The sequence below is a fragment of the Bos javanicus genome, chromosome 1 (genome assembly GCF_032452875.1).
Source record: "Bos javanicus breed banteng chromosome 1, ARS-OSU_banteng_1.0, whole genome shotgun sequence".
NCBI classification, from domain to species: Eukaryota; Metazoa; Chordata; class Mammalia; order Artiodactyla; family Bovidae; genus Bos; species Bos javanicus.
In genome coordinates this window covers 74054914-74078906 of record NC_083868.1, presented here as the reverse complement: position 1 = coordinate 74078906, position 23993 = coordinate 74054914, and the positions used below count along the sequence as shown (strand labels likewise).

General features: G+C 34.0%; 1 protein-coding gene across 4 annotated transcripts in view; it reads left to right on the top strand.

Moving 5' to 3' along the window:
• OPA1 (OPA1 mitochondrial dynamin like GTPase) overlaps positions 1-23993 on the top strand; it is an 86515-nt gene that overhangs the window by 15023 nt on the left and 47499 nt on the right. For 2 of the 4 annotated variants that reach the window (XM_061412636.1, XM_061412627.1), the window contains 15 exons: positions 2369-2479; positions 7278-7331; positions 10197-10301; positions 12333-12419; positions 13038-13151; positions 13858-13938; positions 14065-14139; positions 14467-14538; positions 14621-14720; positions 15273-15403; positions 18274-18346; positions 18433-18505; positions 19683-19798; positions 20957-21021; positions 21780-21856. In XM_061412636.1, coding sequence (XP_061268620.1) covers positions 2369-2479; positions 7278-7331; positions 10197-10301; positions 12333-12419; positions 13038-13151; positions 13858-13938; positions 14065-14139; positions 14467-14538; positions 14621-14720; positions 15273-15403; positions 18274-18346; positions 18433-18505; positions 19683-19798; positions 20957-21021; positions 21780-21856 — 1334 coding nt within the window. The remainder of the gene's footprint in view (positions 1-2368; positions 2480-7277; positions 7332-10196; positions 10302-12332; positions 12420-13037; positions 13152-13857; positions 13939-14064; positions 14140-14466; positions 14539-14620; positions 14721-15272; positions 15404-18273; positions 18347-18432; positions 18506-19682; positions 19799-20956; positions 21022-21779; positions 21857-23993) is intronic. The other 2 variants (XM_061412656.1, XM_061412646.1) reach the window with 1 other exon arrangement.

Here is a 23993-nt window from a genome sequence, read left to right as displayed (position 1 = left end):
ATAAATAAGAAACCTGTGCGTGAGAGACCAGCACAGTTTAGAAGTGTGGAATACTTTCATACTGCTTTGGCATTTTATAAACTATAATAATGGGGATTATGTTCATTAAAGCACAGGCACATTAATGTGTAAGCCAACATGGGATGCCTTCTTTAAAAGACAACTATTTTGAGAAATCTAAACACTTAGATGAGTAGAAGCTATTATGATAAATGACTGAATAAAAATGAGCTGGGTAATTTCTTTCTGCCTGATGAAAGGCAGGGATACATGAAATGAAAGAAAAGGACATAAAAAGTTATGCAAATGATGAGGCTAGTGAGTTGACGTTGCATTTCTTTTAGATTTATCAATGACCATAAAAATGTTTATTTAAAGAATATGTCAAAAAAAATATATATCTAAAAGAGAACTGCAGTTTTTTATAAGTATATTTTGTACTATTGAATTTGGAAACAAATGTCGAAATTTCAGTTATGTTACTTGCCACTTTGATGTTCTCTTACTTGTCATGCAGAAATATCAACTAGTTTCATCCTTTGATTTATAGTAAGTCAACCAGTTTCATTATATTGGTACATCTTAATGTATTAAACCTAAGAATCAAGGTAAAAATTCCCCTAATTGTTTAATATTTCCCTTAAAGTGCTGTACTATAATACAGCTTTTCTTTTTGTATTTATTTCTTTTCTGCTAAACTTTTTTATTTATATAAATGTTTGGATTATATAAACTAACTTATTAAGCTTCCGGGTGAGTCTGCTAATTAAAATGTAAATGTAACATTAATTAGTATTTCATTTTAAGAAGCTTTATGATTATATTAAAGAAAATAAAATATTTTTGGCAGTTGTTTATAAAGCTCTGAGGCTGTTTGAAACTCCTAACTTAGATTATTTTAATGAGTGTTAATTTTCCTAACTTTTAATTTTTATGACTTGGTAAAAATTGAGCCCATTGTTCTCCCAGGTAAACTATTCTTATGAAGATTAAAGGGTGACTTCATTGCAACTTTACCTTTTAAGGGTTTCTAATTGAGAAAATACAAGGTTCATAGCATTGTCAATTCCCAATTGTTACTTCTCCTACATTTCTTGAGGTTGATTATCTAATAGACCAGCAATTAAAAACACTGTATAGAAAATGACATGTATTTTAGTTTCATTCCACAAGTGAATGCACTGCATTAGATGAACATTTCATTATTATAAATGGAATGAGATTTTAGCATAGAAATAGTGATTACTTTGTACATAGGTCCAAACTGAGTTTTTTTTCTTTTTTGTTTTTGCAGCAACTGTATTATCTCCATATTTTAATTATGTTCTTTAATGGAACTTGTGCTTTAGTAATTAATGTACCCTTGGTTATATTCTCAGAGGCTGTTTTTACTTAATGTTAGAACAGCTCATAAAAAGTGAAAATTCAGTCACACTTCTTAATTTGTTGTTGTATAAAACTAAAACAATACCTCAAACATTTTTTAATTAAAAAAACTCTTAAATTTTAATCAAATAAGATTATGTGTTTAGGCATGTAAAATTTTGAATTAATGTAAAACCTTGATTAACTTGATGCTCAAAACTAAGTTTTCAGGGATATTTATTGATTTATTTACTTTTTGGCCATGCCACATGGCTTGCAGAAATCTTAGTTCCTGGACCAGGGATTGAACCCACGCCCCCTGCAATAGAAGCAGGCAGAGTCTTAACCACTAGACCACCAGGGAAGTTCCTTAAGGGATCTTTACTTGAAGACATTAGATATCAAGGAAAAATACTTACTTAAAAATAATGATTTAATACGTAATTAAGCTATTATATATTCTCCGTTTAGTCTTAAGAAACTTTAACAGTTGAGAATTAGATTCAGGACCGCATATCAACGCTTGAAAAATCAGTTTGGGTTTTTTTTGCCCCCTATGTATCAAGTCGGGAACATAACACTGGTTCATATTGGCAGTTCAAAAATACGGGTCACAGTATCTGTTTTCTCAGTGTTCCTGGTACTCATTTAGTTAACTGTAGTGCCACCTTCCTTGAGCATTCCAGTTAGTCTAGGTTTTACTGTATGTTGGTATTATATCTGGCTCATTTTATTCACCAAACAGTCACTTACTGCATTTTCCTTTTCACTTTTTAGACTATGGTGTTTTATATTTGAGACATAATTTTACTGAGGGGAAAAGTGGAAATGTGGTACAGAGCCCAGTTATATAGTGGCTCTAAAGGTACATAACTGAGTTTCCATTTTTGTTACAAGCTATCCATTCCTCTCTAACTTACATCTGTTCCTTTTTTGTACCCTTTGGTTTAACATTGTTCTCCTCCCCAATTTTCCTCTTCTCCTGGCTGTAAACTCATGGCAGGGTCTGCTTGGTGAGCTCATTCTCTTACAACAGCAAATTCAAGAGCATGAAGAGGAAGCACGCAGAGCTGCTGGCCAGTATAGCACGAGCTATGCCCAACAGAAGCGCAAGGTGATGGATGGTTTAAGGGGGCTACTGATTTGTTTACACTAATCAGCCATTTCTGCCAATATCACGTCACCTTAATCCATTCATGGACTAGAATTATGAGAAATTAGTTTTGACAAGATAAAAATATGAAAGATAATACAGATATGCAACTTTCTGGAGTATGCAAACAAACCCAAAATATTAAACATAGTAATTTATTTTCTGAAAACTAGATTATCTGTGAGGGTTCATGGACTTGTACTTAGATAATTGTGAATTGTGGTTTACTTGGCCCAGTTATTGAGTTACCCTAAATCTGTGGCCAACTTGTCTATTCTCTTAAGTTTTCACTTCTAAAATGAAAAGGGTTCCTGTGAATGACCATGTTAAATTAAAGAATGAAATGGTTTTGTTTTAGTTAAAATGATTCAGCAGAGAATTCTTTTTCCTACAAAAGAAAACTATTTTGACTTAACTTTCGGACAGTTATTCTTAAATACTTTGATTAACTTGTAATAAGACTTTTGACATTTATTAACAAAGTCAGCACAGATTTTCACCTTGTCCACTGAAAAATTGAACATTGGAAATTTGATATAATTCTAGTCACTAAAGGACAGATTCTAATAAAACTCAGTGTAACACTGTACAAATATTTGCTTATCACCAAGAAATCCTTAAAAGTAATGCTTTTGGCTTTAGATGATCCTATAATGTAGATCCACAGTTTAATGTCCTAAAGAGACTAGAGTCAAATGAAGTGTTTAAAATGATTTTTAAAATTTTATTGTAAAATCTTGACATCAGCTAGTTACATATATTAGAAAAGTTTTACAGTTAGGTACAAATCTTAAGAAAAATGATCCAGTCATATAATTAGTTTCCTGTACATTCTGATATTGAAATCAACCAATACTACAGATAATTAGTGAAATGATCCTGCTGGCTAACCCTGTCGCATTTGGTGGTGGTTAGTACAGTACTAATTATAGTTTATTTTTTCAGTGTCGCTTCCTGGCTTTTCTCAATTCCATGGCTGTGAAATCAACTGCTATATGTCATTTAGCTTTCAGTAAATGAATAATATAGGTGGAAATAGAAAACAAATTATTTTCCTACTTGTGTTAAATCACAGGAGGACTTAGTGTAAATGGTGCTTTAGCATTCTCTGTTCCTCATGCTGTTCAGAGTACCACTTAAATATACTAACAAAGTTGGATGCTCAGGCTAAGCTTCTGTCCTTAACTTCATTACAAAAAAGAGGGAAAGAAACTGTTATGTTTTGGTGTGTTAGTTAGAAATATGAATATAGCTCTTGTTTTCAAGACCAGTAGATCTTGTTTTTTTCTTAATGGTAAAATAATTTACAGTGAGCCCCATAGATCTGCTATTTTAAGATTCTAAGATACAGTTTAAGATTATAAATATCCTATTGAATCTGACAATTTAAATGAAAGCAATAGTGAATACTGTTATTTTCTACACTGCCAAGGGTTAGTGTTCATTTGGGGCCTTTTTTCAGACCTAGAGTTATCCTTCCTCTTCCTAATAGTCATTGGATTATCCATATATAACCCTTTTATTCCTCACTCTCCATGTTTGTGAAAGAGCTACTGATAGGGCTGTACCTCTGTCTGTTTTGTTTATTAAGATGTACTTAGAAGGGCACAAAACGGGGCTTGTTCCTGCCCACTTACCTTGTGTGAAAGTTAATGAGACGAAAAACAATTTGTGCACCTCTATAATAGTATCATTCTTTCACTGTCCTTAAAGATGATTTCCTTACTGTATCTTCCCTCCTTTCCCCTTATAGTTACACTGGTGACTTCAGCCTTACATTGTCATAATGACCAAAGTGCTAATTTGATGAGACTTCTATCTTTCCAGGCATTTGAGGTTTACTTGAGGTACAAAACCGCAGCTACTTTTTGTCATTTTTTGATGCTTCTTTCCTACTACATATTGTAAATATTAGTAGGCCTTTTTTTTTTTAATGCTTTTTTTTTTTTTTGTAATACTGTGCAGCATGTGAGATCTTAGCTCCCTGACCAGGGATCAAACCCGCACCCTCTCCAAGGATCATAACTGCTGGACCTCCAGGGAAGTCCCTATTTATATCTTATTGGTAGCAGCTAGTAGATTTTCCCTGTATCATCCAAGCAGAGCAGCTCATGCAGAGATAGTAGATTAAAACTGCCATTGGTAGATTTGCCTCCTGTGAATGTATGTACGCATACATAGAAACTTTTGCGAGTCTTATACTCCATATTTCAGAATGGCTACAATTGCTTAGTAGGAAGAAATGCTTAAAATTTAAAAATCAGGCTTGGTTTTGTTAGGAGCTAGTAAAGGTTTTTCTTTTTCAGCTTTAGCTTGTTTCTGCAGAGGGTTCCGCTCTTTCTCCATCAGTTTTACAGCCCTGGAATTGTAGGAAAGCTCTGGTTTCAAGACTATTGATACCCATTTCTGTCAGGGTGAGTTTTGAACTAATTTCATAATAAAAACTAAATATATTAAACAATAGGACAAGGACTTACTGTAAGTAGCTGAATTTTACTAGTAAAGTGCATCAAAGTAAAATACATCCCAGGTTGCTAGTTAAGACTTCAAATAAGTGATAGACTAACAATAGCATGTATTATTCTCTCAAAATATGTCAAAGTATCTTATCACTAATCTTTAAGATTTATTTTGTGAACCTAAAGGTTTTAATCTTGTTTCCTGTAAAATCTTAGATCTAATTCTTGACTCATCATCAACTTGTCTTTTATATAATATAGTATTAACCTTTTAATTTAACGTTAAGCAGATAGGAAGTGTATTGTTGAAACTATGCATGAGTTATTCCTAACAGTCACACCAGAAGGGCACATGATAAATTTAAATACTCCTAAAAAGTTGTTACTAAATACTAATATTAGCATAAAAATTGTGTTTGTAATATTTTAATAACCTTATATCATTTTAATTCTTTATATATCTTTTTTATTTTACCAAATTGTCAAGGTTAGTCCTTTATAGTCCTTGGCTTGTATAAACATTCTGTTTTGTTTAATTATATTGCTTTCTTAATTATTGCCCCAGTTGTAGAGATATGTTGGATTTTCTACTGTAACTTAGATTATATTGCATGATATCATTAAGTATTCACATCCTATACTAATGCTGTTTATATATTTCATACCACTTTAACTTCAGTTGGATGAATATTTAATGGAACAGTAAATCAGAGTAACTTTCCAGATGAATTGGGATTATAATCTGCATAACAATTTTTGTGATCACATTATTACAGTGTGATGTCATGCCATATGATCAAAATATGGAATTAATTTCTTCATTGGCCTTCAGGAGTTTGTTCTTTGGGTTGTGGGCTCCTCAACATGCTTGTTTTGTCACATTTTAGGAGATGATTAATAATTCTTGTCCATTTTACACAAACACATAGTCACATGAAAAATGCTTCTATCCACAAGTTGCTGCTTGCTGTACTGGAGTGAGAAGCAGTAATACAAAGTTTGTTTTATGTTGCATTTTTCTCATTTGCAAAATAAAATTTGAAATTTTTAGACATAGGCTTTTTAGGAAAAAGCAATTGTGGATTATGTACCTATCATTTCTAGCAAGTATTGTCATTTTTATTTAAAAGAAGTTTGAGGGGAATTTTGAGAAAGCATTTGGAAACAGGAATTAAAATCTCAAAATAACATTTTATTGCATGGATAAGAGTTATTAATGTCCACTTCAATAAGCAAATCATTTAGAATATTTTCATGTGTATTTGCTACCATGAGGTCTTGGCTGCTTAAGCAGCCAGTGAAATCAGGATGAATAAAGATTTACCTGAGTTTTAACTTGATTTTTGTCTCCTATGGAATAAAATCATGTTTAAAAATTTTGAGTACAGAAATTAGATAATTATTTTAAGATTGAGAATGGCAACTTTGGTATCTCACTAAGGAGTCAAAGCAGTTATATAGATTTGTCATAAATGACATCATTTTAATTGCAATTGATTATTGTGTTTTATATTTAGAATTGTGATTACTTTAAAGCTTGTCGTAGAATAAAGTTCTTTATTTTAAATATCTTATCTTAGAACTATTAGCATTACTAATAATTAGAAGTAGTTTCCCTAATACCTGTGGCTTTTATCCTACTTTTGTTTTATTTTCAAATCAATTGTTTGCTTTACTCAACTTCACTGCCTCTGATGCATTCGCTTTATTATGGGTTAGAAGATCTTGCAGTGGAACTAAATTTAAAAAGCAAGCATCTGGCTCCACTTAAAGCTCTGAAAATGCAATTGTTCTTTGCATATATTAAACACTTTCCTACTTACGGAATGAAAATGGATAAGTGTTTGCTTAAAAGATAAACTAGGACCAATAAATTTTTTCAGTAGCTGTACATTATAACGCGTCTGACTTCTGAAAACATTATTGTAAGGATTTCAGTGCCTTATTTCTCAAGCATCCAAGTCCCTGTGCTTGAGTACAAAACAACCTGTCAAGGACCTAGTAAATGTATGTGTCAATCTATTTTTCTAACAAGCCAGTCATAAGAAATGACTAGAACGGCAATAAGAAGATGATTTCTTTTTAAGGTTTTCATTTATATAAACTTTTCCTGAGCTGTTTTTGTTGATGAATAAGATTACTTTTTAAAATAAGCATTTGATTTAAAATTTCCTTTTATTAAATATCCATGTAAAGTGTATAGTTTTTACTCTTAAAAATGGTTTATTTAAAAAGTTAACTTACTGTATATTCTATATAAACATAATTCTACTCAAAAAAATTTTATTTTAAATATTTAGGTGTCAGACAAAGAGAAAATTGACCAACTTCAAGAAGAGCTTCTGCATACTCAGGTAATACTAATATAATTCATAGTCAGGTAAAAAGAACCAAAGAGTTTGTCTTATACTCTAAATTTGGTGATGTGGGAATTTATCTTTTTAACTGAGCAAAGTTTTTAGTGATTTAATGATAGAACCTTATTATTATCAATAGATGCCCCCACAAATGCAAAAGCTAATTGAGAAATAAGGAATAATGAAGGAACTTGATAAGTTTAATTAACTCATTTATGTGTAAAACCTATTGTTGAGTGAATCCTATGCTTTTAATTTTAGAGGAAGACTATGGCAGAAAAGACTGGGGAAAGTGACTTGTTCTTGTATAAACCTGTGCTTGTATTTTTACATTAATTGGCTAATTAGAGGAACAGTTAAAAGAAATTGGAGTGAAATCTATCACAGTTCTCTAAAGTCCAAACCCAATCAGATAATAATCTTTCCAAAGGTATTAATATTTCTGACACTAAAGAGTTATTCTCTTATAGTTGATGATACAATTATTATTTTAAAGACTTGTTCTGTGCAATGTAATTGAGTAGAGAACATTCTCCTGAAAAATTGCCACGTTATCCACTCTATCATTAATTATTCTCTATAGATACAATGATATGTGGTAATTCCGTTTAAATTAAAAAGACTCATCAGGTCTCTTTTTAGAGAAAAGTACGACAAAGCAATTTAAATGAAATTAGGAACCAGTGTATGTTGAGTCTCAGGTTTTCTTAATATCTATGTATTGATTCATATACTCAACTATATGTTAGAATCAAGTGTGCTCTGAGCAACGCTAATATTGTCATGGCTTCACAGCTGGGTGATTATAGTCTGCAGCCAGAGATTAAGAATCACTGGCCTCAGAATGTGATCTCTGGAGAATTAGCATCAGTAATACTCTTTGGGAACTTGTTGGAAATGCAGATTATTGGTCCTATCCCAAATGCACTGAAACAGAAACTCTGGATGTGGAACTTAGCAGTCTTTGTTCTTAAAAACCCTCAAGTGATGTTGATGAGTTCTTAAGTTTGAGAATTATTGGCCTAGAATTTTGCATGATGGCCCATAGCACATCTCTGTAGGAAGCCTGCAGATTGACATATACTAAAGAGTGTTTCCAGTCCCAGAAAATGTAGCCCCCATATTTGATTCGGTATTTACCAAGTGAACCAGTAGAAATCCTACCACCATTATATATACCTATTGATATCAATCTTTCTATTTGTTGGAAGGTGCTAGGCATTGATGAAAGTACTTTATGGAGAATTCATGATATAATAATGACATTACCTATATTAATAGTGTCCAGTTGAAATAAAATGCAAGCTATATGTACTTTAAAATTTTTGCATTAAAATAAGGGTAAAAAGAAATAGGTAAAATTTTAATGTTAATAATATATTTAACAAAGTAGATCTAAAATAGTTATAGATCTAGTTAGTATAAAAATATTAATGTGGTATTTGTGTATTTGTACTGAATTATAGAAATCTGATGTGTATTTTATTCTTAACACACACCTTAGTGCAGACTTGCCACATTTCAAGTGCTAATTATCCATATGTGGCCAGTGGCTACCATCTGTATTAGACAGCATAGGTCTAATTCTTAGATAACTACCAGAAGTTTGTTGTGTGTACTGTTACTGAATATAAATGAACAAGTTCTGTAAAAATATATTTATAATATAAACCAGCCTATAGTTCTACCTGTCTCATACTATATAATTTCTTAAATTTATCTTAAGTTGGACATTCTCTGAGGATAAAGCCATGATCTCTTGTTATTTACTTTGTGCTTGGAAGATTGTAACAGCCTAACATATTTTCCAAGAAAAATTTTCCATTTCTTTCTTTCCATTAACAAAAGACATGTTACTGTAAAGTTGGACAAAAACATCCAGTTGGTGGGATGGGGAGGGAGGTTGTGGAGGGAGGGGATATGTGTATACCAGTCACTGATTCATGTTGATGTATGGCAGAAACCAACACAATATTGTAAAGTAATTGTCCTCCAATTGAAAATAAAATTTAAAAAAATCCAGTTGGTTGTAAGAAAGAGTAATTCTTAATAATTTTCTGAACTTGGTTAATGTTTATAGAAGAAATAATCGAGTATAAACAGACCAGTTAGAAAAGGATCACATTTATTGGTGTAGCCAAGCATCTAATTTGACAAAAAAGCTTGTATAAACATATTAGTCTTTTAAATTGTTCTTATGTCAGTATTTTAAAAATTATAATGTGTAATCTCTGGTCATAGAAGCTTACCAAAACTTAAAAGAGTTTGGGCCCTCAACTCAGACCTATATTCAAAACTATGTGACCTTGGATAGGCTCCTAAGCATCTCTAACCTCTGATTCCTAACCTGTATAACCTTGGCCTCACATGAAGCCTTAAAGGAGTTAAATACAGGTGAAACACTGAGTAAAGGGCCTGTCGTGTAACGCATGGTCAGGTACTGTTAGCTATTTTTATTTTATACCATTTTAATAAAATAATATAGGGGCATAAACAAAATTTGAATTTTTGTCAAATGTGCCTTAACTGAAGATTTAAAATTTTGATGCAGGAAATAGTGCTTCATAGAGTATACTTAAGAGCTTGCCTTTTCAACTCCTTTTATTTTTAGTATTTTTATTAATTTCTTCAACATAAACAGCAAATAATTTTCCAATAAGATGCCAATTATAACAGAAAACTATGAAGTTCATTGTTTGAGATAATATTCATCATTATTTTGTTCAACATTTTCATAGTTAACTTTTAAATAAAATAATTCATTTTAAGTGCTTCAGGATCAAGGAAGATTTTAATTTGTACTTAATGTTATTTTTTAACCGATTGGTTTCTTATGAAGTTACTTGTATTACTGTGTTGCAGTTAAAGTACCAGAGAATCTTGGAACGGCTAGAAAAGGAGAACAAAGAATTGAGAAAATTAGTATTACAGAAAGATGACAAAGGCATCCATCATAGAAAGCTTAAGGTATTTTAAGTGTGTCTTAACTTGTTAGCTCTCAAAACTGCCACTTCACATTGTGTCTTCATCAATACCAGTTTTTAAGGAACTGCAAAGGGTTCTATCATCCTTTTCTTTCTAATCTTATGCCCTTGGGGGAAAGGGAGGTCTCGTCTTTTGTTAAAGACTTTGTAGATTATAGTCTCCGAACATTTGTTTTTTTATTAGATCCATAAATTCTTCATACTTGTGAATCAGTGAATCAGTTTATTTTTTTATGAAATATTAAACTTCCCTAGTGGCTCAGGTGGTAAAGAATCTGCCTGCAATGCAGGAGACCTGGGTTCAATCCCTGGGTGGGGAAGATCCCCTGGAGAAGGGAATGACAACCCACTCCAATATTCTTGTCTGGAGAACTCCATGGAGAGAGGAGCCTGGCAGGCTACAGCCCGTGGGGTTGCAGAGAGCTGGACACGACTGAGTGACTAACACTTTACTTCTAGGCTTACTTCATTTCTGCAGCTGTAAAATCAGTAAGTTAATAGAAAATTACATGTGTCCTCTTTATTGCCTTACTTGTAGTGCCACTGCATGAAGAGCCCATTTTCTTCAGTTTTACAATAGTTAACATTTTCTTCTGGAAGGTTCCGTAGGCATTTTAAAGAATTTTTGAATACACATGCTGGTATTGTTATCAGCACATTGATAATTACCATTATCAGTAAATTAAATATTATTATTCCCCACTAAACAACCTGTATGTGCTACATTAAATTGAAGTAATTGTTTTTTTTTAACTTAAATGTCATATAAGTAAACAGAAGGTATATGTAGCAAAACTTCAATAAATCATGACACATGCATTTTGTGGCCAAGGTCCAAGGATATACAGTTCTGGTTTAACCAACATGTATTAGTAGTTCTGACTCCAAATTACAACTGCATAATACTAGCATGACTTTATTTATAAGCCAATATGTGGCAGTTGGAAAAGTCACATCCAAGTGTTAATAAATACTGAGAATTTACCTGAGCAGTTGTATTTTCTCTCATTAAGTGAAATAGTAATGAAGATTTGAAAAGTTTGTTGTTTATCTTTAGGTCCAAGGGATAATAGTTGCTTTCCTTTTAATTACTTGTAGGTGTTTAGAGATGAAAGGAACTTCAGGCCCTCATTTTGTTCCTACTTTGGTATTAAAACTCACCTTTAATTATTAAATGCTTGGTAGTAGCCTTTTTCCCAGGCCTGTTTATATGTTCAGTCATTCCTCAAATACTTGAAGTTTGTTATTTTCCAGAAAACTTGTTTGACCCTGGTTTTACTGAGAGAACAATACAGGATGTCTGCTCCTGGTGCTCTCATGTTTTAGTCTGCCCAGTTATCAGTATACACTACTCGTCCTTACTGATTTAACAATAATTTTGGTGATTCTTTCTCTACTTTACCTTTTCTTCAGTCTCTCTCTCCCTCTCTGAGAGGGAAACACCAAACATTCCTTTCAGTTGGTACCTGGCTTATTGAGTGTTAATGGTCTTTCTTTGTTGGGCACTTAATATTAGCTCTTCAGTATTTTTTTTTTTAATATTTATTTATTTGTCTGCCCTGGGTCCTTAGTTTTGTCATGTGGATCCTTAGTTGTTCTTAAGTTGCAGCGTGAAGGATATTTAGTTGTGGTGTGCGGATTCTTAGTTGCAGGCGTGTGGGACCTAGTTCCCGGCTCTGGGATCCATCCAGGGCACCTAGCATTGGACGCTGGGAGTCTTAGCCACCAGACCACCAGGGAAGCCCCTAGCTCTTCAATGTTAAACAGTAACTTCCCTCTTTTAGTGTTTAATTGGAAGATTAGGAAATCCTGAATTAACATACTGTGTTAAATCAGTGTCTCTTGAAATAAATTGGATAAGAAGCTATGGAATTTTATTCTATACTGTTTTACATTTACTCAGAATATAATTATGGGAACTCTTTGAATTTATCAGCTTTTTTATCCTGACACATCTGTGGGTTTTTAAAAATGTTTTCTGTATTTTATAATATTGATTTTTTGAATTTTATAGAAATCTTTGATTGATATGTATTCTGAAGTTCTTGATGTTCTGTCTGATTATGATGCCAGTTATAATACACAAGATCATCTGCCGAGGGTAAGTGAAAAATTAGTACACAGTGAAATTGCCCATTAGCAGAAAAGCACATTAGTTTTTTAAAAAGTTACGTGTGTGTGTATACATAGACAAAGACAAAATTTTCTCTATAATATTCATGTGTTCTAGGTGATGTCTCAAGCATTGAATGTTGTTTGACTGTTTTGGTCCTTTAGTTTACTTGTATTTATGCATAATGAAGGAGGGCTTTCAGATATTTGGCATTATATATACATGATGTCTATGATATTAAAATTCCTGCTTGGTAGATAAAATTAGGTACATAGGAGAAATATAACCTCACAGAATTGAAAATGTCTTTATAAAAAGTAAACTAGCTATGGAAGAGATTTATGCAATAGTAATGTTAATCTGGTTTTAAAACTAGTAGTTTAGCATTAGTAATAAAAATTTGGCTATAAATAATGGATCCAATTGATGTTTTATTGTTTATTTTCAGTACACATCCACGTATAAACTATCATTTTTTTTTTCTGGATATTTTAAAATCATTTAACTGGACAGTTTTTAAAGACTAATTCCCAGCAGCATTCCAAATGTATTGAATTTAAGTTTGTATCAAAAAATTTGAATATGTGGTATTTATTTTGTGGTAAGGTTGTTGTGGTTGGAGATCAAAGTGCTGGAAAAACTAGTGTGTTGGAAATGATTGCTCAGGCACGAATATTTCCTAGAGGGTCTGGGGAGATGATGACACGTTCTCCAGTTAAGGTAAGAAAATAGGCCCTCTGGGTCAATAGACTTATTGTGGTGATCATTGTCTAATGTATTTAAATGTTGAATCACTGTTTTGTACACCAAAACTAACATAATATTGTTTGTTAACCATATTTCAGTTAAAAGAAAAAGGTAGGCCAAACGAAGTTCTTCAGGGAAGTAATCACTTTAACGAAGTTTGTCCATTGTGTTGAAATGAAGAATTTTGACGAAAGAATTGATATGTAGCATTTGGAATTATTCCTAGTGTAGAAATTAGTAGAAGTCATCCCTCAGACAAGAACAAAGATCAGGAGTTTGGGGCTTGCCTTTGGGATGTTAACAAAGCAGCAGCTGGATGTGCAAGTTTGGAGGGCGATCTGGACTAGAGATGGAAATGGAGGAGTCATAATCAAACATCTAAAGGTGGTAGTTAACTCCCTAATGGATAAGATCACCTAGGGAGTGAGTGGAGATGGAGAACACCTACAACCTCTGAAACATTTAACTCTCAGTAAATAGATGTTAAAGAAATGAATTGTTACCTAAATTTACTGTTGATGTGCAATGCAAAATTTCCTTTTAGTTTTTCAAGTTTTGAGATTGATGGTTTTGTGCTTGGTACTCTGTACAACATTGACTGGGAAATGGAACCATGTAAGTACTGTGGGAATTAATAGAAATTGTAAATACAGTCTTCTCAATTTTCTGTTAATTTCAGGTGACTCTCAGTGAAGGCCCTCATCACGTGGCCTTATTTAAAGATAGTTCTCGGGAGTTTGATCTTACTAAAGAGGAAGATGTAAGTAGGTTTCGTATGAGGTTTATATGTGTAATTTTTTATAATCTGTGTAAACTTATAAAAGACAACTAAATGGAATATTTAACTGACAGTTTTCTTAGGATTTTGTTGTTTTTCCATTGATAGCTTGCCGCATTAAGACATGAAATAGAACTCCGAATGCGGAAAAATGTGAAAGAAGGCTGTACTGTTAGCCCTGAGGTAAGTCCTGCAATTCATTTCAACCATGTTTTATGGAAATCCAGTATTTTATGATTTGAAATCATGATATTAGCATTGATATTTAGATTGAAGCAGTTCGAAGATAGTCTTTTTTTTTTTTTTAATATTCCAAAGAATGTTTCATTTTGTGGGAAAGTTTTATGAAATAATTATTCCCATGATCAGAAAAAGCATAACTTTTTTTCTGAACCACATATCTAAATGAATGAGATAAAGAATTTTCAGGATATGTGTCAACAAAAAAATTGCTAACAAGCTGTCTTTCAGTTAGTTTTTTGGCTTTTGGATTTTTTTTTCCCTGAACAGACCATATCCTTAAATGTAAAAGGTCCTGGACTACAGAGGATGGTGCTTGTTGACCTACCAGGTGTGATTAATGTAAGTGTATACAAAACATGTATCTTATCTTATTCTGTTGTGGCAGACATTTATAATGACCTTTAAAACCTTTTTCTTCAAGACTGTGACATCAGGGATGGCTCCTGACACAAAGGAAACTATTTTCAGTATCAGCAAAGCTTACATGCAGAACCCTAATGCCATCATACTATGTATTCAAGGTAAATCTTATTGAAAGGTTTTAATTGCACTAGTATTCTTCCTTATTTAGCAATGAAGGTTTGTTTTACATATGTGTTACATAAACATGGGCTTCCCTGGTGGCTCAGATGGTAAAGTGTCTGCGTATAACATGGAAGACCCGGGTTTGATCCCTGGGTCAGGAAGATCCCTTGGAGAAGGAAATGGCAACCCACTCCAGTTCTCTTGCCTGGAAAATCCTATGGATGGAGGAGCCTGGTAGGCTACAGTCCATGGGGTCACAAAGAGTTGGACGCGACTGAGCAACTTCACTTTACATAAACATATAAAACAAATGTTTTATTTTCTCCTCCTGTTCATTTTATAAGTAGAATTGAGGTTGGTGATATTTTGATGAATTTCCCTGTGTAGACATCATAGAAATTCTTATTGGCTAGAATTTCTTTTCACAACTAAGATAAAATATTAAGAAAGATGATTTTACTATAGTGTTAGACACAAGATGTAGCTTCTTGAAGTTTTTAAAACCCACTTTGTAGCCATTACAGTGTCATTTTTCAATTTATTTTCAGATGGATCTGTGGATGCTGAACGCAGCATTGTTACAGACTTGGTCAGTCAAATGGATCCTCATGGAAGAAGGACAATATTTGTTTTGACCAAAGTAGACCTGGCAGAGAAAAATGTGACTAGTCCAAGCAGGGTGAGGGTAAATTCTTTATGCAAGCTTTAGTTATGACAGAAACTGAATGGGGGGAAAAAGATTTCCTTGTGAAATAAAAGTAGTAATGGGATTTTTCTTGGTTTTCATTAAAAAAGCAAAGTATTGTAAAGTTATAGTAAATTATGTAAGTGCAGAATTGAGGTTTAAGTGTAATTCTACAGTTATAACTAGTTTGATTCAAATTCTTAAAACTAATGTTGCTTACTCTAAATTTTGTAGGCTGACATAGTCATTAACCTCATTGCAGTATTTTTTAACATTAGTTAATATTCATAAATTAGTGTAAAACTAGTGATGGTTTAAATTCCTTCTGGACATTACTTATGTTATTCTTTGTTTTAAATTTTTTTATTTTTTATTCAGATAAACATTACCTTTCTTAACTGATTAAAGAGCGTGTGGCAGATGTTCATAATAAAGAAGGCATTGGATGGGGTGTCTAGGCTCAGCATTCTTATCCATGCTCTACCAACAGCTGGCTACATGTCCTTGGGCAAATCTTGTTAATTTGTTCTGCATCCAGGAAGAGCACAATCCAGTCTATTAGGCTAGTTTATCTCTAGGGTTATTTTCATTTCTGATATTCTTGTGACTTCTATATGAGCTTCCCTGATGGCTCAGTGATAAAAGAATCCACCTGCCAATGCAGGAGACACGGGTTCAATTCCTAGGTTGCGAAGATCCCCTGAAGAAGGATCTTGCCTGAAAAATTCCATGGACAAGAGGAGCCTGGTAGGCTACAGTCCATGAGGTCACAAAGAGTCAGACGACTTAGCCCCTGAGCATACACACAAACACACACACATGACATCTGTGCATGGTGTTCCGTGTCCATTTTCTCCTCCTCCCTTAACAAGGAAAGAACTTTGTTCCAAGGTACCATTGTGTGCAAGTTTTACTAGGGCATGCGCTCTTCTTAATTGTGAAGGCATAATGTAAAAGTGGGTGAAAGTGCACAAACTAAGCCAGATTGCCTTAGTTTCCCATCTGCTCTGCTGTTGCTATGTAACACTGGGTAAGTTATTTCACTTTTTCAGTGCTTTAGGCTTTGTCACCTGTTGGAAATGAAAATATTAATGGTACTAAAATTCTGCAGCACAGGAGACCTGAGTTCCATCCCTGGGTTGGGATGATCCCCTGGAGAAGGGAATGGCAACCCACTCTAATATTCTTTGCTGGAGAATCCCATGAACAGAGGAGCCTGGCGGGCTGCAGTCTGTGGGGTCATAGAGAGTCTGATACACCTGAGCAGCTAAGCACAAGCACATCTCATAGGTTATGAAGATTTATTGAGTTAAATGTTTGTTGTAAAGTGGTTGAGCTTAGCATGAGAGTGTTACGTAAATTGTGGCTATCATCCATTGTTGTTATTATAACTTCATCCCCCATGGAACAAGAGCTTGAAATAATAGCCATCCCTTGTGCTTCTGTTTAGACCTTCTCTTTTTCTCACAAATCTGAAAATTTGTGGGACTATGCCTCTGTGGTAAGAATTCCCAAGAGAGACCACCCCTAGGTTCACTGATTGTCTGGAAAGACTCATAGGACTCAGTACATAGTCATACTTATACCTAAGAAGAAGATGCAAGAGATGATGTCTGAAGGAAACCAGGCTCAATTTTCCAAGAGTCCTTTCCCAGTAGAGTCACACAAGAAATGCTTAAGCCTCCACCAACGAGGTACTAACTAGAGACTCAGCACCTAAGGTTTTTATTGAGGGCTGGTCACATAGGCACCCACAAATACCAAAATTCCAGACGCCCAAAGGAAAGCAGATGTTCATAAACCACATTGATTGCACAATAAGCCACTGTTACTTAGGGAAAGTTCTGTAACAATGTAGGGGATTGTTTGCCGGTTAAGTTCACAGATGCCAGCCAAGGACAAGCAGGCCTTTCTGAGGACAGCAATCTCAGCCTGCTGTGTTAACTCTTTTCTGCAGTCTCCATGACCTTAGCTTTGCCCTGTTTTCAAGGAGAAGGCCTGCCATGGCAGTATTGGTCCTGATATGGAAAAGGGAAAATGAGGTAGAAGCAAACTTCTGTGCTTCCTTCCCATTTCCCATCTTTTCTTTCATTTTCTTCTCTTCTCTAGGGTAATGAGCTTGTATTTCCTTTGAATACAGTTGAAGCTTGTATCAGTCTTTTCTTTTTACACTAAAGATTTAGCATTAGCTTAAGAATGTTACTTAGAAGAGGGATTCTTACCTCAATGTTTATCTGAATGAGTTTCTGAAAGTAGGAATTCTTTTATATTATGTGTGAATGATAGATCTGTGCAAATGTTTGTTTTTCTGGGGACAGAGTCTGCAGTTTTTATTACATTTAGAAAAAGAGATTTGACCCAAAAGAGTTAAGGACCAATGGATCCAATTTTTTTTTTCAGAATTAATTAAAAAAGACCATCCAACTTTGTTAGAATTTAGATACTGGGGAAATAATAATAGTAGCTACCATTTACTGATTGCGTCTGCATGCCTGGCACTGTGTTAAATATCATGTACTCTTTTCAACTACCATTATGAAAAGTTAAGGAGCTTACTTAAGGCCACATACCTAGTTAGTGACAGAGCAGAAATTCAAACTAAGGCCTGACTCTAAGCCACTGTACATCATTCCAAGTTCTAATGTTGATACTTATGTTTAATAATACATTTTTAATATAACAAAATGTGTTTTATTTTTTGCTCAAATAGCATTTGAAATACATTTCAGCACTTGTATAGACATACATTTACCTAAACATATACATATACAGCATTGTTAAATTTGCTTTCTAAATAGCATATTATGCTTTGAAATTATGTAAACTCACATGTCATGTTTATTTTTTCCTACTTTTAAAAATAGATTCAGCAGATAATTGAAGGAAAACTCTTCCCAATGAAAGCTCTAGGTTATTTTGCTGTTGTAACAGGAAAAGGTATGCAAAGATGGATCATTAGTTTTTTGTTTTTTTCAAATAATAAAAATGAACTTAGTGAGAACTTTACCACCATCTTTCCATAGGAAACAGCTCTGAAAGCATTGAAGCTATAAGAGACTATGAAGAAGAATTTTTTCAGAATTCAAAACTCCTAAAGTAAGTATCTTATTGAAATATTTAAAGAATTGATAGTGAGGGAGTAACTTCAGCTGTTTCCAATTTAAAAGTTTCTCTTATAGCTGTCAGTTTAACGTTGACTTTTCAGAGATGAATTCTCAAACAGTCATCTGTATCTAGTAAGCAAGTCCTCAGACTACTGGGACACAGTTGGGAGCAGTTTATCACATAGTACAAAACATTGTGTCGTAATCAACTGCCCCTTGGCATATGGGCACCAGGGACAACACCAGTGCCTCTTAAGTTGTTTCCCTTACAAGGTGATTTTTAAAAAATCAACACTTATTTTTAAATACGTATCCATCGCTTCTCGGCCTTTTGGCTAAGATCAAGTGTAAATACGTATCCAGATTTCTCAGAGTGTTGGGGAAACTTGGGAGTGAGAGGTGGCAGTGTCAAAGAGATATCCTTAAATAGATACTGACAGATGTTAACAGAAAATAAGATACTAACAGAAAAGCAAAAAGGAAATGCTAAAGAGCAACTGAATTTTAAAACATTGTAACATGTAGAGAGTCTTGAGCTAGAAGAGTGTGTTTTCCTCTCTATTAGTATAGTAAGTCAAGGCAGACCTTTCACCCATAGTCTTGAGAATTATCTTTTGGGATGTGGGTAGAACTGTGCTAGGGCTTGCCTGGTGGCTCAGTGGTAAGGAATTCTGCATGCCAAGCAGGAGATGTGGGTTCAATCCCTGGGTCAGGAAGAATCCCTGGAGAGGGAAATGGCAAGCCACTCTAGTATTCTTGCCTGCAGAATTCAGTGGACAGAGGAGCCTGGTGGGCTCCAGTACATGAAGTCTCAAAGAGCTGGACACTACTTAGTGACTAAACAACAACAATAACTAAGCTATTCATTACAGTAGTCACTAACCCTGTGTGCTTGTTTGAATTCAGATTAACATTAAAGGAACACTGAAGTTTCTCAGTCACAGTAGCCACACATTTCAAGGCGTCAGTAACCCATGTGTCTAGTAGCTGCTGTATTGAACAGCACAGATATAGATTACTTTATCGTGGAAAGTTCATTGGACAGCCCTAGTATAAAGCAATTAAGTGGTTGTTCTCATTAGGTTATAACAAGCACATTCTCAAACTTGGTGATAGTATTGTCCTTTCTGCCACTTTAATGTACTTTAACTCTGGTTATTGTTTTGTAGGACAAGCATGCTAAAGGCACACCAGGTGACTACAAGAAATCTAAGCCTTGCTGTATCAGACTGCTTTTGGAAAATGGTACGAGAGTCAGTTGAACAACAGGCTGATAGTTTCAAAGGTACGTTGGGTTTTTAAAATAAGCTCTCAAATTTATGTATTTTATTACCTGACAGACTTAGGCATCCATCAGATTCTTGACTTCCTTTTTGTTCATTTACTATAATAGTATATGGGAAATGGAAAAATACCAATCTTCAGTTGTATGAGAGCAGGATTTTTCCTTTCAGAGGAACAATTGCTAGGAGCACATTACAGAGTTTAAACAGAAAGCTTGCAGTAATGTTTGAGAGAAAGAGCCTAGAAAACTATAGAGAACTCAGATTCCGCCTTGTTAGAGGAATGAGAGGAAATGTGTTGGGAGGCAGAGCAGCCAGTGTACTTTCAGGTATATTGTACTGGTTCCTGAACTCCAGGCCTTCCTTTTGCATGGTTTTGCTTGCTTCCATAGTTTCATTTGGCAAGAGTATACCCTCCCGTTTTCTCAGTAGGAAATCCTACCTATTTAGCCCATTAGTCCCTCAGCAATCTTGTATTATTCTCATTTTACCAAAGAGCAGACTGAGGCAGAGAATAACTTGCCTGAATAATAACGCACCCAGCATCACACAGTAACAGAAAATAGACCTGGGATTTGAATGGAGTTCAAAATCAGAGTTGAGTTGGTGACTTGACTTCAGAGTCCCATGCTCTTAGCAACTGTACTAAATTGTGTCAGCTGTGTGATCTGTGGATTGAAAATGGAAAAACTAAAGTCAAAAGGATTACTTTGGAAAACTGTTTCAATAATGCAGATTCTGAGATATTGAGATGGAGAAGGACATGGCAAACCACTCCAGTATTCTTGCCTAGAGAATCCCATGGACAGAGGAGCCTGGTGGACTGCTGTCCATTGGGTCGCACAGAGTCGGACATGACTGAAGCAACTTAGCATGCATATGTGTGTTGGAGAAGGAAATGGCAACCCACTCCAGTATTCTTGCCTGGAGAATCCCAGGGATGGAGGAGCCTGCTGGGCTGCCATCTGTGGGGTCGCACAGAGTCGGACACAACTGAAGCAACTTAGCAGCAGCAGACATTGAAAGCCCAGAGTACTCAGGAACTATCAATGCACATTCAGAAATTCAGTTAATATACCGGATATGTGAGATAGCCTTTAACCACTGTGTCTGGAACGAAGGAGATTCCTCAAACCTGAGCATCTTTCCTTCTTCCTCAGCAACACGTTTTAACCTTGAAACTGAGTGGAAGAATAACTATCCTCGCCTGCGAGAACTTGACCGGGTAATGTTTGTGTGCCTTATGGATTTTGTGTATATCTAATTTAATATTGTGCTCTAACAGAATTTAAGTTAATGAGTAAAATCTGGTAAGCTAAATTGTTTTTAACCATGATTACTAATTTTAGAGTTACAGGAATACATTTGGAGGAACAGTTGTCACTTCTACAATAATTTAAATCATTTATTACATAATATTAAAAATCCATTAGGGATTCTAGCATATGCAAACAAGTATTTAAAAAATTTTTTTCTAAGAAGTTGAAGACTATTCTTTCAAGGTCATAAATTAACATGTTTATATAATATAAACTTTTAAAAATGATACATCAGCTTTTTAACCTTTTTAACTATTCTAAGTTAATAGGACTTAAGTATTGGTTTTCCTTTATTTTAAAATGCCATCAGTTGTAAAATAGCATTAGATACTGTCACTACTATATTAAAATTAATATGTGTTGACAGCTGTCACATAACATTACATGAAAAACTTACCTAAACAAATGTTACATGAAAAGCTACATTCAGAATTGAGTGAATAAGGTGGCCATTTGTGTCCATTTTTGTGTCCTTATCTGGTTATTGGCATTCCTGAAAAGAGTGTAGAAGAGAAGAGCATTACTTGCAGGTCATGGATACTTCAGACCTAAGCCCAGCCAGGAGCCTGTCACAGGCTTTCCTTTTAGTTATCTCTGAAAATCATGGCAGGGCAAATTGACTGTTCTTATGAAAATCTTACTTACTTGTATCTATGTTGCCTAGAATGAACTATTTGAAAAAGCTAAAAATGAAATCCTCGATGAAGTTATCAGTCTGAGCCAGGTTACCCCAAAACATTGGTGAGTATTTGACCTTTTCTCAAAGACTTTACTATGTGAATTATAATGGAATACTAAAATTTAGATCGATAAGGCAGTGATTTATTGTAGCCTTGGCTCATCCCCCAAGCACTTAGTACTAACAGACAAGAACATAAAAATGTCTTTTTATAAAATAAAACCACTATTTTAGTCTAACCAATTAAATATTTTAATTATAATGAATTAGGTATTTATTAAGTATTTCTGAGAAGAGATATTCTGAAAGATAGCTTTCTCCTTGCTCTTTTGAAATCTTAATTCATCTTAGGTTTTTCCTTACTTATACTTAAAAAATACATAATTTTGATTTCTGTAAAATCTTTTAGGTAAAAGTTATGTTAAATCATGCTTTAGCTAAGTATCAGTCTGTCAAAAACTAGTTGTTCTTGTTTGGTCACACATAAAGAACAAAACTACAGAGAAAATTGATTTGTAAAAGGAGAAGAGTATATTATTTTAAAATTCTCATATCTACATAAGAACACTGGTGCTTTTGTAATGTGTCTAATATGTTTTGTGCAAATCACATTTGAAAATGAATCCTATTTGAGATTTTTTTAAAATAGCAAGTAAGTGTACTCTTTTGAAAAATACTCATGCAAATTGCTCTTAAGGCCAACTGTCATCTTCAATTTATGTTTTATGTCAATATGTTGGAATGGCACTGTAACCAAACTAGGGTCAATGTATCTCAAGCAAGCTATATATAAATATCCTTTAAGTTTTTATAATCTGCATTTTAATTAATAAATAACATATAAAAATTACCTTCACAATTAAATCTGTAGTATTTTAAGAATTTATTAACTTCAGAACTGTCTTTACTGCCGTTTATTATAAATATTTTTTTCTGTAACTTTTATATGCTCAGTTGGAGATTATCAAAATTGAACACAGACAGTAGTATCCGTTCCTGAAGTTTATATTCTGTGCTAGTTTCCCGATGTTGGTGCCCTTTCTTCCTCAGTAATCTCTTAAAGTAATCAAAATTTGATTTTGATTTTAAAGTAAAATCTCTCTTCTCTCTTAATCAAAATTTGCCTATTTTTAATCTTTTCTTGTTGTCCAAAAAAGAATTCTGATCTTACCTCTATTTGTTGATTAATCTGAGCCATCAGGAAAGTGCACACACACACATACACACACAACAAATTTGTTATCTTTATTGGAGATGCAAGTTCCATCCTTGGGTTGGGAAGATCCCCTAGAGAAGAAATGGCAACCCACTCCAGTATTCTTACCTGGGAAATCCCATGGACAGAAGAGCCTGGCAGGCTGTAGTCCACGGGGTCGCAAAAAAGTCAGACGCAACTTAGCAATTAAACAGCAATGCTTTTCTGTAAGTCATCCAGCTTTGGAAGTTTGCCAGAGATAGATATGTGTGTGTCTGCATGTAAACATATACATATATACATACAGAATGAATAATACTATTGACCTTACTAGATTGTATGAGGATAATATACCAAAAAAAGTGATTTGTAAAACTATAATAACTGTAATACTATGGAGAAAAATGTGCCTTTGTAAATTTCTGGCATCATCAAATGGAATGGTTAGTTTTGTTTGGACAGAGGAGTTTGAAATCAAAGTATACCTACACTTAAGTGAGCCGAGAAGATAAACGCATGGGTGGCGAAGTGAATTGTGGAGGCACAAGAAAACTATATTGTCAGATTGCCTATTGAGCCAGCAAGGAGAAAACTAGGACATCTGGTTGCTAGAGATTTATTCTTTGAGTTGCTGGATCTTTTCATCACCACCCCTCTTTTTCCCCAGACTCTATAGATTAACACAAACATTGATCAAAATAGCAGGTCCTAATCTTAGCTGTTTGTGCCACATTGATATCAACTGCATTGTACCCAAAATGTTTTATTTTTGTGACATAGTTTATGTTGTATTAGGTAGTATCTTTTTGCTACTTAATGTCTTATGTGACATTTTAGGATACACCTTTATAATGTTTATTATTATTTGAGTCAGAAGACTATTTGATCTGTATTTGGTGATCCAGAAGCACTCTTACAAGTTTTTTGTCTACTGTACTTCAGTTATATTTTAAGAAAGTTATTGGCAGTTTAGATTTGACTTATGATTCACTTTGCTTTCACTT